At 39.9% G+C, this 17,559-nt stretch overlaps 1 protein-coding gene across 2 annotated transcripts in view; it reads left to right on the top strand.

Moving 5' to 3' along the window:
- The window catches only part of ITPRID2 (ITPR interacting domain containing 2), a 40,002-nt gene extending 22,780 nt beyond the window's left edge, over positions 1 to 17,222 (top strand). For both annotated transcript variants that reach the window (XM_068138420.1, XM_068138421.1), the window contains exons 12-19: positions 2,509 to 3,729; positions 5,516 to 5,596; positions 6,002 to 6,129; positions 7,276 to 7,426; positions 8,478 to 8,543; positions 9,200 to 9,598; positions 15,429 to 15,547; positions 15,949 to 17,222. In XM_068138420.1, coding sequence (XP_067994521.1) covers positions 2,509 to 3,729; positions 5,516 to 5,596; positions 6,002 to 6,129; positions 7,276 to 7,426; positions 8,478 to 8,543; positions 9,200 to 9,598; positions 15,429 to 15,533 — 2,151 coding nt within the window. In that variant the 3' untranslated portion in view covers positions 15,534 to 15,547; positions 15,949 to 17,222. The remainder of the gene's footprint in view (positions 1 to 2,508; positions 3,730 to 5,515; positions 5,597 to 6,001; positions 6,130 to 7,275; positions 7,427 to 8,477; positions 8,544 to 9,199; positions 9,599 to 15,428; positions 15,548 to 15,948) is intronic.
- Positions 17,223 to 17,559: the final 337 nt, after the last annotated feature.

The following is a 17,559-nucleotide window of genomic DNA, read 5'->3' as shown; positions in this document are numbered from 1 at the left end:
AAAACAATTTCATACTACCTTTAAGGTGGAGGTATATTATTATTGAGATAAACTTGATCTCCCATGCTCTTGTTCCAGTTCCTTTGATCTCAGTCCCAGACCTTCCCATGATGCAGACCAAGGACTGCACACACATCTTGGGAAGAGAGGCTTTTGTTCTAGTGTAGTGTTTAGATACCTGCCCAATACTCATGTTTGCTCAGTGTTTTACCTGAGAGGTGTTCTCTTGCCTTTCCTAAAAGATTCATGCAATGGCATCCACAATTTGGATGGCTTATCAATCAGCCAGATGAAAATCTTGAGTTGGATCCTGGCCTCAAGGCCATTGGTTAGCTGTTTGGGGCTTAAAGTGCAGTCTGGAGGAATACAAAAATGAGATTCTGGATATCACCAGTAATTTCATTTCTGTGGCTTGCAGCTACTGAACTTTTTAGTTACAGTGCTTTATGCTTTTTTCCCTTTTGGCACACCAACCATTTTTATAGATTTGTCGCTTACTAGAAAGATTCTACCCTCCTCATCCATCAACATTGCTTTTCCATTAGCTTATACTTTCCAAAAGCAAGAGAGTGAATAAAGGAAAGGAAATCAAGACCCTGAGTGTCTATTATGAGTGTAGTAGTCCAAGATACTGATTCTGCTCTCTACTAAACTGGGGCTGCACCACAAGTGACAGGCATGTTAAAAGATGACTCAGAATAGAATTGTACACTCCTGACCTTTATATTGGTTGCAACTTGATTTCAAGAGTCCATTAAAAAGCATGTTGCAACTGAGTACCCCTTCACTGGAAGACTGGTGGAGTTTGTGTTGGCTGTAAATAGATGAAATTTTTCTGCCTTCTACCATGCTGCTTTGAAAAGATGTATTGAAATTGCATGAGGTTTGTGCCGTGAAGCTGCTAGGCTCTCTTCTGCCACCATCACTGCTTTATTCAGAGCAAGTGCTGAGCTGAATTCAGAAAACATAGGTGAATGATCAGACTAGGGGAAATGAGAACTTGGCAGCTAGTAAAGAAAGCCTGTGGAAAGAGGAAAGGGATACAGAGGAGTGTGTATTGTTTCTTAACAGTATGGTAAGTTAGTGCCATCTACTGTTAAATAATTGACTCTTGCAGCTATAGCACTCCTCTAAAACTCATGAGAAAACTCAAAACCTGGAACCTCATAGCCTTCTATCCCTAACATCCCAAAGAAAGATTTCTAAAGGAGATTCTAGCATTGGAGCAGCATATTCTGCAGTGGAGTTTCATGTTACCAAAGAAGCTAGAAGAATTCTCCATCCAGGTTCTTGAAGGTTTGCTTGCCTGATGTATAAGTGAACATGATGGAAGATTAGAGACACAGATATGCACACATGTAGCACATCTAATTTCACCTAAACATTATAATATTTTGTTCTTTTAATACCTTTGGCTTGAACAGTATCTGAACCTGCACAGGCTTTCAGACTAATTTGTGTCTGTGCCAGCGACTGCAGTGTAAGTACGTACTTACAAAGATGACCTTCTAGACCAAGATCTGGGTGGGTGGAGAAGGAGCTATTGTCTGACATACACCATAAGTAATCTCTCTAGAAGGAACTAGTAGTTAATATCCTAACAGCAGTGAGAATTGCAGAAATTGGAAATGGGAAAACTGCATTTCTAGTTCATGCATCAGTTATGGTAGATTTCCAAGGCTGTACTTCACACCACAAAAATGTCTTGTCCACTTGTAAATATCACATTCAATCAGGACAGCCTAAGGAATAAGCTTTGCAACTCAAATATGCCTGCCTATAATGTTACCTATTAAATTAGCAACACTCATACATGTGCTCTTTTTAGAACTGTGATTTAGAATGACGGGAGAGAAGTATATGGAGAAACGAAGGAAGGCTGAACATACTGGATGCAGTCTTCTGTAGAGATTAACAGCCTAACATGAAGTTCTCAGTCTCAAACAATTCTGTGACTGAAAACAGGCCAAGTGTATGGGCAGACAGGTTTTCCCATTCTTAGCATTGTCCTGTGACACGAGTTTCACTGCACTGCAGCTATCCTCACTTCTTACATTAGGTATGCATTCCCTAATAACACCCTTTGTTTCAGCACTGATGGAACCTTTATATGTGGGAGATGCCATGTAGCACCACCCTGCTGCCCCTTTGTCATCACTACCTAAAATGCTGGTGTTTTACTCTTTCTCCTTTTTCCCTCTGCTGCCTCTTCTGTTCTGGCAGTAAAGAGTTTATTGTTGAATCAAGAAACATCTGTGAATAGTTTGCTCTTTTTCAAAAAAACCCCTCCAGTGTTGATGCTACATTTCATTATGTTTCTAACTTATCTGAACCTATGGTTCCTTTGTTCTGTGACACTGTTTTTCTTGCACACTAACTCTCATTATTCTTTCTACTCTCCACTACAATGCTAAATTAGTATGGACTTGGAGTCTTAGCCTGAATGCTATGAAGGCATAGCTGAGTCTCTGGTGTGTTCACCTCTTTGCTGGCCCATGTATTTTCTAGGTTCAGGAGTCCTTACAGGGTATGGGAAGCAGTGCTGACAGCTGTGACAGTGAGACAACCGTCACATCGCACAGTGAGGATCAGAAGACACCATTAGCCAAGGAACTGCCCTGTTTCAGTAAGTTTGAGGATGAGGAGGAAGATGATGATGAAGAGGATAATGATGATGATGAAGAGGATGTTATCTCTCAAGTAGAGAGACGTAAGTTAGGGATACCTGAGAACAGAAGGAGTGAAGATAGAAAAATGATTGACTATGAAACTGAAGAAAATCCAGGAGGAGAAAGCAAGTCATCTCATATATCGGAGATAGTCCAAGGAGAGGTCAGCTCTAAAGAAGATGACATTTCCAGTGAGCAAAAAGAATTGGACCTGCTGGGGGAAGGCAGTGTATTTGAGTTTCCGCAGTACCACACGCACCATATTCTCAAATCTGTGGAGTCTCTGAGTGGTGGTGGCTCCTCCCAGTCTTCTGTGGATAGGGTTCATGTTGCCTTGCAAAGAGCCGAGATGAGGATTGTCAGCACTTCTGATTCCAGGGCTGGGCGCACACTGCTTAAGTCAAAAGATCTCCTGAGGAGGCAGAGACTCTGGTTTGCTGAATCAGGCTATCCTCTAAGGCGTTCTCAGTCACTCCCAACTGCATTGCTGAATCCAGTGAAAGTGGTGTCCTCTGTGAATGTGCAGTTAACCCCAGGGAAAGATACTCTGTGCAGTCCTCCTTCTTTCACCTACCAGTACACACATTTGGAGGAGGATGAGAAAGCAGTGTCTGAGAAGGACAAAAGTGAGGGTGAGGCAGCTGCCAGCCAGCCAGTGTGCAAGTCCACATTGTTCATTGCACCTTCATCTTCCAAAAAAGAAGTGTCCCAGACTGGGCCCAACAGGCTGTCTGAGGAGCCCAATCCCACCAGGGTACAGAGCTGTCTGCAGCACACACCAGCACATATGTCCCAGTCAACATGCTCCCTCCACTCCCTCCCTGCTGAGTGGCAAGACAGACCACTCTGTGAGCATGTGAGGACACTGAGCACTCACAGTGTCCCAAGCGCCTCCAGCTCTTCCTTCAGCACCTTGCTTTCCCCCTTCACCTGTCCCTTCTCTCCACGGTATGCTGGATTTCCTCGTCGGCCACATGCCATCAACCCACCCTCCACCGTGGAGATGCAGCTGCGCAGGGTCCTACATGACATTAGAAACTCTCTGCACAACCTCTCACAGGTAAGAGAAAGCCAAATTCATCCCTGGGCAAAAAGGCTTCATATCTTGTCCCTACAAAACCAAGATGTTAACCTGGATATTCCTTTGTGTAGTGAAGCTGATCAGGAAAAACAGACATTTTGTGCAAATTTGATTTGCTGTTATTTAAGGAGCTTCTGTTTAAAGTGACGAATGAGCATCTCTACAAAGCTCCACTCATTTTGCATTTAATTTTTTTTTTATTGCAGTTGACACAAATTGTTCTTTTTGAATGTTCTTGTTTTCTTGGGGTTTGGGTGTTGGGTTTTTTTGTTTGTTTGTTTGTTTGTTTGTTTTATTTTCACTTTTATGGATATTTGTGGGTGGGAGGGCAGACCGGGGTACTCCATCAGCTATTGTTTTAAGGTGATAGTTATAAGCTTTAGATTTGAGAATACATACTGATTTCTCTCTGACATACTTTCCATCCAACTGATGTTTTTTTTTTTTTTTTCATGGCTCCACTAATGGTGTCAATGATGATTGATCCCTGTGTGTATCTGTGCTGTTTCGTGCCAGTCTTTCTCACTTTCAACTCTGGGGCTAGTCAACATATTCCTGATGTCATCAGCCATTTATTAAGAGTCAGTTTTGTCAGAGCATGTGAAATTTTATCCATCTCATCACTCAAAGAAGAATGGTTCAAAATGCATGTTTGTTTTTTTTTACACCAGTCTCTGCCACACCTGCTATTCCTTTCCTGATTGCCATCTGTCTCTCCTCTGCCATAACTGTACTGCTGTTCTCTTAGGTGGTGATCCAACTTAGGAGCCTGCAAGCTGCTGCAGGAGGCTACGTGGGCAGAGCAGTTGCAGACTCTTGTTTGTGAATACATGAAGACTCTGATTGTAGAGCTACAGCAATTTCTGTGGGCTTTACCCAAGAACAAACATGCACTATATTGCTCCATACTGCAAGTGGCAGGCTGTAGTGGGCTTTTCTAGACCCCTGTTTATTTTGCCACTTGTCAAAATTAGTAGCTGATCCAGTCTGATTGTGGTTATATCAGCTGGCCCTGCTTCTTGAAGTGAGCTGTGGTTCTGTGACCAGCTCTGCAGTGGAAAGCTTCAGTCAGCACCTACAGGATGACCAAAGGATCAAGCCCAGCCAGCATGGATTTAGGAGTGGCAGGTCCTGCCTGACCAACCTGATCTCCTTTTACTATCAGGGTTACCTGGCTGGTGAATGTGGGGAGGGCTGTAGATGTAGTCTGCCTGGACTTCAGCAAAGTCTTTAACACCGTCTGCCACAGCAGACTCCTGGCAAAGCTGGCAGCTTGTGGCTCGGACAGATTCACTCTGAAATGGGTCAAGAACTGGCTGGAGAGCTGGACCCAGAGAGTGGTGGTCACTGCAGTGAGCTTAAAAAACAAAATGAACACCCCCCCAACTAAGAACTGAGCAAGACCCTGCAACAAATGTGACTGTAATCGTGATTTGAAAATGGGACACAGTTTAACTTGTTCAGTTGTGGTTTTGGAATCTTTTTATAATTAGCTAAGACAATTGAGACTACTGATTTTTCAGGCATAAAATGCAGAGAAATAGGATTAATCTGGTTTTTCACCTGCACTACATTTGCATTATAGAGCTTTGGTGCACATGCTTCACTTGAGCCCTGGTGCTGCAATTTTGTAAGGTTTCCTTGTCCTGATATGATATTTGCTGGACAGCAGTGGCTACTTTTGAAGGTTCTGTGCATCTGAGAAGACAAGTTCCTAAAGGAGATCACTGACTTTCCCATCTCAAATAATTTATTTTTTCCCCAGAACCCAGTGATGAGGTGCCAGGATCTTTCAGCTGCCATGGGTTACACTACTCAGAGACCATCCATACTACCTCTATATGAAGTGAGTAACTGTATTTATATACTGGTACTTAACAAAAGTAAAATACACAAACTTCTTAAATGTGCCATCAGTTTTGTTAAGTTTGGACAATTCCCTGTCCATGTCTTCAAGAGGTAACAGGTGACCATCCTGTAAATAACATTAGAAAGGAATTAAGGATTTTCATGTATTTAGATTTAATTTATTTTCTTGTATGATACATCTAAAAATGTTGTTTCTTGAATTATTGTGAGGTCACAATATGTGGCCTCTGTAGTATACTGAAGTTACAGAGCTTCTGATTGACTTAAAGGGTACATCTGGGCAAATGTGGTTGCAGGATCAGGATTTATTTTAATCAGTCCATTTTTCCATGTAATGTAGTACTTATTTCCTCCCCCCCACCCCCCCCCCCCCACCCCCCAGAATACTTTCCAGGAGCTACAGGTCGTAAGGCGCAATCTAAACTTATTCAGAACCCAAATGATGGATTTGGAATTGACTATGTTACGTCAACAAACAACAGTTTATCAGCACATGACAGAAGATGAAAGGTAAAATGTTTCTGTTTGCTTTGTGGTATTTTGGTTTTGGGTAGGTTTTTTTGTTGGTTTTATGTTTGTTTGCTTCTTTTGTGTTTGGTGTTTTTATTTATTTTGTTTTGTTTTAAGAAAGATAAGAAGAAATACTCCAGCACTTCAGGAAATGTGTTGCTGTCCCTAAAATCAGAGTGAGAAATCAGTTCGTTCAATTTGAATGGGGCTTGAGCTGAGCTTTTGCCAAAAATGTGCTTAATCTCTTCTTTATGCTTCTTCATTCCAGAGTTTTTTCCTCTTGTTTTCTTCTAGTCCCTATTTCTTATTACATGGTACTTTTTTTCTTTTCTTAATTCATCCTTTCTCCAAAGTGATTTTACAGCTACAGACTTCAAGGAATTTTATCATGGGATGCTTGAACAGAGGATACTGGAGAGGTTAAGCCTTTAAGATTTTGAGCTTAGGTTATCCCCTGCTCCACATTGAAGATGTAAAGAAAGGATGAATATTGTAGTGTTCAGATGCCTATCCAGTTTACTGTGGCTACTCAGCAAGCTACAGATGGCTTTCATAATTCTGTATCTCTTTGTTTGTGCTCACCATGAGTTGCAGCAGCAGCTGATCTGGAGCAACTTTCAAAACTGATTATATGTTTACTTCAGTTGAATCAGCTCTTGACCCATTGCTTCAAATATGTTTGAAATCTGTTGGCCTTCTTAGACAATGGCATCCTGGCCAAAATAAAGCTCTGGCTGCTTGGGAATCTAGAACCACATAAGAGAAATAATGTGCAATTACTCTGTTGCACTGAGATCTTTACTGTTACTGGTTTTAAATCGAATTTGATTAGATATATGAATATATGCCAGTTTCTTCTACTTATTTAAGCATTTAAAGCAAATATTTCTGGAGAATTTTCTGTTATGCACTATGTTGTTTAGCTTTTTCCATAAAGTGACACATGGTTTTTATAGATGGAAAAATACTTTTGTTCTAAGACATTCAAGTGAATTTTTCCACAAAAGAGTGGAATTTTCAGTTCCACTTTGAATTCCCTTGTATGAAGTCCATTACTCATGGGATTGTCCTGCTCAGTTCCCACTTTGTGATGTGCAGCTGAGTGCAGTGAATGCCCTTGTTCTTTTTGTGATGGACTTGGTATAGATTTGAAGCTGATCAACTACAGAGCTTGAGAAAGTCTGTCCGCATGGAGCTACAGGAGTTAGAGCTGCAGTTAGAAGAACGTCTACTTGCTTTGGAAGACCAGCTGAGAAGTCTACACATGTCTTCACCTTACAGACCTCAGACACATGTGGTAAGTATGACTTTTGCAACAATATTATATGTTTCCTCAGAGTAATGTTACCAAGTCATAACTGTTAAAACTCTTAGAGTGGGGTGATATCTGGGAAATCTAATGACATAATCCGTATTATCAGAGATCATATTTTATTATTTTCAATAATTATTTCATTCTTAGTGTTAATACATATCAATACATATTGTCTGAGATTTCAGAACTCTTCTACCTGTGCTTTCTTTTTTTTACATTGTTACAACCCCTGAATTCTTGTGGGATAGTGATGGTCTTTCTGGAGTTTCTCTACAATGAATTCCTTACTTGTAACATGAGGGCAGAGAGATGAGAAATACACAGTGCTTCTTCAAGTTTCCCTAGTTCCACCAATCCATGGAAAAATTAAACTTGAAAATGCAGATAGCATCATCAGTGTTCCCTCCATTGTCTTTTGTAGCTGCTTTAGATGAATGTGTGACTACCTGCCAAAGACTGTGAGGAGCTCAGCTCCCACAAACACTCCCTACAAGCAAAAAACGGAGGACAAGAGAGATATTTGCATAGGTTTATTGCTGGCATGGTGATACATTTTTTTCTTCTTCTTTTTCACATAGTACAAGACTGTTCCCCTTTTGTTCTGCAGTTTTGTCACCAGCCAAACAAAAGAAGCATGAATGAAAAGTATCATGTTCTTCCTGGCTTGTATTCCTCTTTCTTAGCCAATTTTCTTCTGTAAAAGCAGCACATGCACAGGCCACGTATTCCTCTTCAGTATTTTGTTATAGGAAAAAAAAAAGGAAACCCAAGAACAGGAAAATACGGTATTATTGTGGTCCCAAGCCAAATGTGCATTCTTTGAACCATATAAATATCTTTTTATTTGTAAATCCTTTTATAGAGGAGGGCCAGCTTTAAAAATGACTGAAATAAACTTTCTCCAACCAGCTTTGCTTCCTGTTTCCTAGTTTCTGTGTTTATAGAAAGTTGTCTGAGGCATGGCATGTTTATATATTAGCTTCTGACAGCTCTAAAAAAATCCTCAATGCATTACCTTGGCTTAATTTTTCAGGGCATGTATGGAAGCAGAAGTGCTGATAATCTGTCATGCCCTTCTCCTCTGAATGTCATTGAACCAGTAAGTAATTGTTTTGTCTTATATGGTTTAGTAAGAGAAAGAGCTAGGAAGGGATTTTGTATAATTTGACACATGATCTTGGAGATACTTTACTCACTTGAGTAGTTCTATTGAGAACAGCTGCACTTTTCCCTAAATAAAGCTAACCATAAGTGTAAGTAGTTATGAAGTTGTGTTTCTTTTCAAGGAAATAAGTAGAAATGAGATGATTTTGCAGTTAGTTGATATAAAGTCCACATGGTGGTTTTCCAAAACTATTTCTTATTCTTCTGGGCATTTTATGCTGTTGAAAGAGAGTAGCTTGAAAACTGTAGAAAGTAAAGAACAAACCTGAATTGTTTCAGCAAAGAGAAACAATATCAAGCCTTTATGTGTGTCTCTGTCAAGGACTCTGGCAGGATGCATCCATATTGCAAAACTCAGTGGCTTGGGGAGCTGCCACAATTTGTATTTATGTTGGCTTTCAAAAAAGCCCATTCTTTTTATGATCCTCTTTGTTGCAGCCATAAAGGCAAAGCATATATTTATTTTATAGCTGTATTTGTTACATGGAGGGAATGAGTAAGTGACTGAATAAAGAACAAGAAAGCATAGTTATGGCTGTATGTGGCTCTTGTCTATGCCTGCTCAGGACTGTTTCTTTCCTGAATCCTTAGGTCTCCGAACTTATTCGAGAGCAGTCATTTCTGAAGTCTGAACTGGGTTTAGGACTGGGAGACATTGGACTGGAAACTCTCCCAGCAGAGGGTGCAGAATCTGTATTCTCCCATGGAAACTCTGATTCCTCTTCAGTGTGCTCTGGTCACACAGGTAGAAAAGCTGAACTAACAGGGAAGTCGAAGAGTCAAAGCAAGAAGTTATACCGAGCCTCAGTTGCCTTAACACCAACTCCCCCAGTGAGAGCATGTGCTGGACAGCCGATGGAAACCTCTGAGGAGCTTGGAGACTCCAAGCCAGAGGTGGAGCACAAACTTGAAAAAGTCCCTCTTGTGCCTTCGCTTGAGGAAATCCACAAAACTGTGGAGCAAGACGAGCTGCAGCAAGTCATACGGGAGGTGAGGAGGAGAGATCTAGGATGTTTGAACAGTGTTTACTGTAATCTAAAGTCTAACTCTTGGCCAGTGGGATTTTCTCTTCCCTCTCAAGTGAAGACCCCATATTCTTCCTGTGCTATTTCTGAAGGTTCAGAGCCTCTCTCTAGATGTTGAAGGTACAACTGTGTTCTCATGCAAAGCAGTAGACATTTTTTCAGTGACAGTGGGTCTAGTGGCTACTGTAAGCCTGGGTGAGAAAGCATTTGCCAGCTCTATGACTTGGTTAAGCACCAGTATTTCAGATTCCCAAGAGAATTTTTTTCTGTCATGTTTGCTTGCTAAAATGCCAGGTTGGAGTTAATCTGATTGATTGATTAAATCCTGTTTCTGAAACAATTCTGTAGTAAATGTTTAAAATACTTTCCCAGTTTCTCTACTCCAAACCACTAAGGATTGTAAGAGTGTAAATGAAGCAAACTGAAGTGAGATGAGAAATTATTTCAGACCTTAAGACTGATGTTGAACCAGTGCCAATGGACTAGTTTTAGTGGCAGTCAGTGAAAGTGAAGGATGTTTGGTTATTTTCCTAGTGGGCCAGGTTAAAAAACAGGACTAAAACTGCATATTTTGTTTGTCAGTGGCATAAAGCCTTGTGGCAAGTAGCATAAGTGGGAAAAGGTAGCAAAAGCAACCTCCTGTTCTCAAAAGCAGCACCCATGAGTGGATGCAAGCTCTGCAGTGGTTAAAAGAACTGGAATTGAGAACCTGTGGGTTTTGTTCCCTCTTCACTGGGGAAGGACTACTTATTCTTTAGCTGAGGATTCTTGGACCCCTAGCCTCTAGCTCATCCCTTGAAGCCATACACTACTCAAAAGACCTGAAGAGGTGTTATATTCAGAACTGTACAGCAGGGAAGGCTGTAATGCTTTGCCTTAGCTTTGCTCTTAAAATAGATGAGAGACCACTCATCTCATCATAAAACAGGGGCTGTTATCCCAGAATAGTCTTTTGCCACGTCTTCACTTCTGTTCACTCTCAGTGCAGAAGGAGGCAGAATGGACCATAAAGGTTACTTACACTCTTTACCTGACTGCAAAACTCTGCTGTATCTGTCTCTGCAAAGTGGAGATGATTTCTGGTCTGACATACTGCTTCTAAAGCAGTAGAGCATTTCTAAGGAGTGTTCTTGCAGAGGATGATGGCTGGAAGCATGTGAAGATATTTACTTTGTTTGTCTTTGGGTAACTCCACAAATAACCAGAGTTGAGAGTGTTAAGAATAATGCATAGCCACAAGCATTAACTGTCTGTGAACTGCTGCTGTTAAAAGGAGGATGAAGTTTGGCAGTGAGATGAAAATGAGACCAGCTTTCAATAAGTAGCTTCACAATGCTGAGTAGTGCTTCACCCTATCAGTAGCCCCATTAGAGTCAGTGGGATGAGTTACGGAAAGTGGCATTATTCCTGTGGAAAGAAGGGCACCACAGTTAGCTTACAGTGAGGTACCCCAGTCTCATGACTTTGTCATTACTGTTCTTAGCATTAGGAGCTAAACACCTGGCCATCACTAATTATGGTAGAGTTTGTGGTGCTACAACTTTGTATTTCTGCTTTGAAAGCAAAAGAATGAAAGAGAGGCAAACAGCAAACATTCTATTTTTAAATATCATCCCTCTCTATCACTTTCTTGCTGCCATCTTCTCTAAAGTAACTAAAGTTAGAAGTGTCACGGGAAAGGCTTTGTTTTGGAGAGGTCATAAAATAGTCCTAATGTCCCAAATTCTCTCTCTGGTCCATCTTTTTTCCTTTCATGTCTTTAAAAAGACATGAAAAAAGGGGTTCTCCTCTTAATACTTAGAGAGGACTTGCACAAGAGATATTTATCATGCTTTGCACTTTGCCTCCAATTCTGAAGCAAAGCCAGAACAATACATTTGTATGCAACTCTTCTGTAAAAATTCATGTGTCAGAGGAGCAGTGTTGCATTGGAGGCTTGCTAAAGGAGAAACTGAGAGGGGAAGGAGAGGGCTGTAATTCAAATGTACTGTAACAGAGGCAGAGACAATAAAGGGAGCTGGTGTCTCAAAGTCCAGAGTTATTTTGGTCAATATTTTCTCCAAGGTTAGCCTGTGTAAAAGTTCCTCTTTCACTTCATTAACTGATAGCAAATAAAGTTGTGTACTCTTTGCACAGAGATTGTTCTCTCAGCTCTATGGTACTGAGGACATTGTAATGCTGAAAGAATCCACACTGAGCTGAGAGGATACTATTGAAAGATGGGTAGTCAGCAAATAACTCAGCTTGACTCACTTGGTAAATGTTTCAGCACACAGAGAGATTGTCCCTCAGTTCAACTTACTGGCAGCTTGTTTTGAATCAGCTCAGATTCTCAGCATGAGCAATTTTGCAGGTCAAGGTGAAGATGCATCACCTTCAAACACCTAATAGTTTTTGTAGAGCTAGAATATGCTATTAAATACTGGTCAAGAAAATCTTCTGTATTTCATAAGAGCTAAACCAGAGCATAAATGAAAATGTCTTCCTTAAGTAGTCCTGTTAGCAAAGGAATTCCAGTTTCGTTGTCAAAAGAAAGAAATCTGGTAGGATGCATTCTTGGTGTACACTCTCACAAATGTTAAACTCTTGCTTATTCCTCCCATTCTCTGTAGCTGTGTGACCTTGCCTTGGGGAAAGAAAAGTAAGGCAGTGTTTCAGAATATGCCTGGGTGGGTTGTAATGCATGTGAACTTTGACCTGGACTATTTGCTGGCATTAAAAAGCCTGTGGTATTAACTTCTAGCATTAATGGGCTGACTCCCACAGAAAAGCATTCAACAACATGAAATGTTAAAATGCCAAACACTGTCTCTCTTGTTTTGATGAAAATACAGCCTGACCGCCACTGGAGTATCACATGAAACACTTGCCTACTTGAGTTTTAGGTCATAGTATTGCTAGGAGTGCCACCAGGCCCTCTCACTCTGGTCTTCTGCAGTTTTCAAGATGTGATAGTTTTTTAAAAACTTTCTACTTAAGAGCATTGGAAATTTTATTTTTGCTAATAGCTTGCTGCTGTAAATCTCAGGATGACAGAGGCTGTGAGGGAACTCAAGAGATGTAGTCCAACCCCACTGCTGGAGCAGGTTCAACTAGAGCAGGTTGCAGAGGATGGCATCCAGGCAATTTTGAATTACATTTAATAAAGTTGGTTTTTTTTAAATAAATGTATCATTTTCCTGTCAACATCTGTTTTAAGAGACTGTAATGGATCTTCATGGGACAGAGAGATGGTCTCAGAGAGAATCTTCCCTTTTTCATTCCAATCCATGTTAGCTCAGCCTCATGTTCATACCCTGTGCAAGCTTAGAGTTCCTCATCTTACTATCTTGAGCACAAAAACTCACCAGCTGTTGCCATGAAGAAATCGCATGAAAAAAATAGAGTAGAAAGTAATTCTTTTAATTATAAATAATGTACTTCAGATCAGGAGTGTGAGGACTGTGAAAGCTTCATTTTGCATTTGCCCATTTTGCAGACTTGCCATTGTGGCACATTTCACTCTGTATCATTTTATTATTTAGCAGCAACGTAATATTAGAGTAATGGTAATTCTTTCATAGGGAAAAGATTATTGGTTTACTGTAGTTAAACTCCCTGTGAATGTGATACTGTGTTATTAATGCTTTCTGTCTTTTGTGTGAAGGAAGCCTTGGCAGTGAGGTGTGCCCTATGCAGAGCAAGTGGAAGGTGCACCTTACCCTAAATAATTGGTCATTGTCATGACATATGCATAGCACTGAGACACTTCAGGAATCGATGCTGCATTTGCTGTGCAGGAATGACCTTGATGAGTCTGAGAAGGAGGGAGGAAACAGTGGCAATGAAAAGAAGTAGTGGAGGGTGGCCTTTTTGTCATCTGAGCAGGAAGGTGAGAAGTAGAGGGCTCAAGCAATCTTCCAAGGTCAAGCTAGAAGTTGTTGGAAGAGCTGAGAATAGAAGAGGAGCCGCTCCCCTTCCAGTCTCTGCCTCACCACATGACTGTCTGTCATACCATTTATTTGCTAATTTAGGAAGCTTTTATCAGTTTTCTTTGTAAAGCAAGGTTTATTTTTGTCTATCCGTCAAGTAAGGCACAGAATAACTGTTTTGTAGCACATTTGCAGACCCACCCTATGTGATACTGGAGAAGAGAAGCCAAGAGAGCAGTGCAAGACTTCCAGACAGCTGTGGTGCTGCATGGCAGGTGTCCTTGGGCCTGCATTTCTAAATCCCCAAGTCCTTACTGTACTGACAGTTGTCCTTAAGCTTTATATGTCTGTGTGTGCTTGGCATAGGCATGTCAACCAGCAAACCAGGTTTTGTTAGGCACTGGCTTTTCTTTTGTCAGTCAATCAGCAAACAACCCAACTGGAAACCTCTTTCCTAATAATATTAGAGTGTCTTAATTTTTGCTTGATGAAAAGTAGTAATGAAATGAGTAATTTTGCCACCGATGGTTTAGGGATTGAATTACTTGCCAGTAAGAATGAGGGATAAATGACCTGTTGCTGGTGCTGCTACCCTTCTGACGTTGTTGCTTAATCCTTTTGACGCACCAGGAAAAGGAGAGAGTTACAAAAATAATTGCAAGATGTGCATCAAGATGATGAGAGGGCTACGCAAACCTGGCAAGGCCATTGGCAAGGCTGGGTTTGATTAAATATTGTTCCCATGGTATTGGTGGGGCGTCAGAACACAGAGGGATTTATTACTGGCAAAACCAATATTAGAAATGTCAGCTTTTTTTCTGGCATCAAGTCTCACATTCATTACACCTACCCAGGCAGTTGAAAGCTACTTTGAAATGACACTATGAACAGTACTTTCTTTAGTCTGAAATCAGTTATTTGTGCCAGAAAATTATGTGTTCTTTTCACAAGAAAAAGGAAACTGTATTGCTTAATTGGGCTAATGAGTGCTTCTGTGAGTGACCCTAGTGACCAGGCTCTGCTTCTTATCCTCTGCACTCTTTTACCATCGTCATCCTCCTCTGTCCTTAGAGATGCATCTGTTGAGTTGGTGCCAAAGCCTTCTCATGCTTTCAAGCAGCCCATACTATTATTCTTTGTCACACCCTGCTCCTTTCCAGCACAATACACTCATTTGCCTGCTTTTCTCCCTTTTTTTCCTTTACTGTAGCCATCAGTGCTCTGCTCTTCCTTTGTTCTAGCTTCAGTTGGCTGTGTGTCTGCTATTAGTAATTTTCGGGTATGTTTTACACAAAACTCAATGGGTAAATGCTTTGTCACAATGCTGTGAAATGTAGCTTTTGCAGGCATAGATCATATCCCACTGGCCAACTGATGATATGAGCAACTGGTGAAGTTCTTCACTGCTAAAAGTATGCAGTTAGGATTCATCTCCTTTTGATTTCTATAAAAACAGCAGCTCATGTTCATGGATTCAGACCTTTCCTACACTCTAAGCCATTTGTAAAGCAGAGTGGTCCTGCCTTCCTTTTCGGGAGATGACAACTTATGTCAAAAAGCAGTGCATTTGTGATGCTTTTGATTTATATAGCCTGAAATTCTATTTTTAGAACTTTGCATAGTTGCATTTTTCCTTAACATAACACCAGTTATCATAAGTGTAAAGTATGGATATATTTACCATTTGGAAAGACAAAACTATCTTGGTTTGCATTTAAGAACTTTAAAATTACTTACAGTTACTTTCCAAGAGAAACCAGTTTTCCATTTGTGTGGGTTTTTTTTAAAGTTGACTTTTTGTTGGTGTGCATTTTCATATGTTGATTGTCAAACATACTTGCAATGTAACTTACTGACCTAAACACTTTGGCTACTCCCTTTCAGATCAAGGAATCTATTGTTGGTGAAATAAGAAGAGAAATAGTAAGTGGTTTGTTAGCAGCTGTGTCACCTCAAAGTAGATCTGCAAAACAAGATACACAGCCATGAAACTGGTACTGCAGGTAATCTTTGGAAATCTGCCAAAACCAGATTTTATTTTCAATCCTATGAAATATCATTGTTAACTTAAACCTTGCTTTGTTGGCATTTGACAAGGAAAATGCAAGCAATTGAATCTGAAGCTCATTAAATGCAGAGGATACTGCTAATCCCAGATATCTTTGGAAAAATAAACTTGTTTATACTTTGGCCCATTCTACTGTCAGCTTTCATGGAGTGAGTGGTCCTTGCTTTTTAGTTTCAGTGTGCTGTGTGATGACTTTGCATGTGAATGTGTCATGCAAGAGGATGCCTGTAATTTGACTGCCTTAAATACAAATATCAAAATACATACTTAAGCATAACAAGCAGACTTCAAAAAAATCTAATTTAGGTATTTGTCTTGCTTTTTCTTTTCTGTAAGGTTGGATGTAGTCCGAAATGCTGTGGGATTCTGCTTTGGGTGGCATACACTGGTGAAAGTGTCAAGTTCTTTTTGCTTCATGAGATGTTAAAGCTGCTGAGACAGGCTACTGTGTTCGACGCCCGGTTCTATGATGTGTACCTTTCCTTGAGTTCATCTATGAAGACTTAGACATTTTAACTAGTTCATTACTTTCCTTTCAAGCATCAAGAAAACTGTGGCTCTCGGACAGGTTTTGTATTTATTGGTATGTCCCTGATGTAAATTTTTATATAGCTAACTTCTTTGTCTAATAATGCATCATGAAACTTGAAGATTTCCAGATGTAACCAATTTATAAATAACACAAATGCATTCAGCCTAGCTTTTTAGAAAATTTTAAATAATAATAATAATAAAAAAAATACCACACAACACAAAAAAACCCAAAACACTGACCTCTGTGAGGTATTTATTGTGCAATAACTGATCCACTTTAAGAGCTTGAAACAACCAATAATGGTTTCCACTGCTGTTACGTAGTGCCACTTCAAAAGAAGGAAACAGTCTTGTAAAAATTGCTGTTAATTCTTGGGCAGTTACTTACTTTTAGCAGAGTGGTAGAATGACATGATGTTACTTAAAACTACTTAAAGTTCTGACACTGAAAGCCTTATCTTTGTGTAGAAGATGACTTTTTAATTAAATTTATTTGTTTTCTTACTCTTTACCTGTCCCTCTGTAGAAAAGTGCCTTATTTTAAGCATTGTTTTTTGTTCTTATGTTGACTGCTCTCAGTCATACCAAGGGAAGTCCTATTCTGCTTTATATTAACCAAAATGCAATAAAAATACTGATCTTCTGAAAGTGATTTGGATGTGCAAGTTGGAATGGATGAATGACCTTGCCTGTGTTATGGGGAAAATTGAAAAAAATCTCTTTTTCTTCCCCATCCCTCAGTGAGTGTATTTTCAGTTAACTTTGTGAATATGCCTTTGTTCCAATGGAGCAAGTTGGAAGTCCTTGGAGGTTTTATGTGGTCAAATAGACAGACATGTAGTAAATATATAATAACCCGTTTTGCTGTGCTTGGAATCTCTGCTTCTATGCCATTTCTGTCTACTAAACTCTTTACACTATGTCAAGGTCTTTAATCAAAAATAGTTTCAAATATAACAATATTATATGAAAAAGTTTATAAGTTTTAAAATTGTGTTAGGAAGGCACACAAGGGCTGATTTCTTTTTAAAGAAAAAGTGTATATTAAACCAATAAAATATTTATTTTGCCTATAATCTGTATCAGTGTTTTTCATTGTGCATGGTTTGCTCTTAAGCAAAGTAAGTAACAGATTTGATCAAATACTATACAGAATGGAGAACAACAAGAAAGATCAGGGCTTGGATTTTTCAAATGTTTCAGATGTTCAGGGGACCTTAAGAAACATGGGATATAAATTTGAGATAAATGTTGGCACTTTAAACCAAATTCTTAGTTATTTGCTCTTGTAGCTCCAAGAATTTGCTTGTTCTTGACCTTTCCTGAGTTTGTCCCCGTGAGTAGAGCTTTCTTCAAAATCTGACCCTACATGTTCAAAAGTTGAAGTATCAGTATCTATTCATGGCAATCTGT

Source organism: Melanerpes formicivorus, unplaced genomic scaffold (assembly GCF_026170545.1).
Source record: "Melanerpes formicivorus ecotype bairdi unplaced genomic scaffold, bMelFor1.0.p_v2 SCAF_5, whole genome shotgun sequence".
Lineage (NCBI taxonomy): Eukaryota > Metazoa > Chordata > Aves > Piciformes > Picidae > Melanerpes > Melanerpes formicivorus.
Note: the sequence above shows the minus strand (reverse complement) of the source record. Positions and strands in the feature narration are given on the sequence as shown.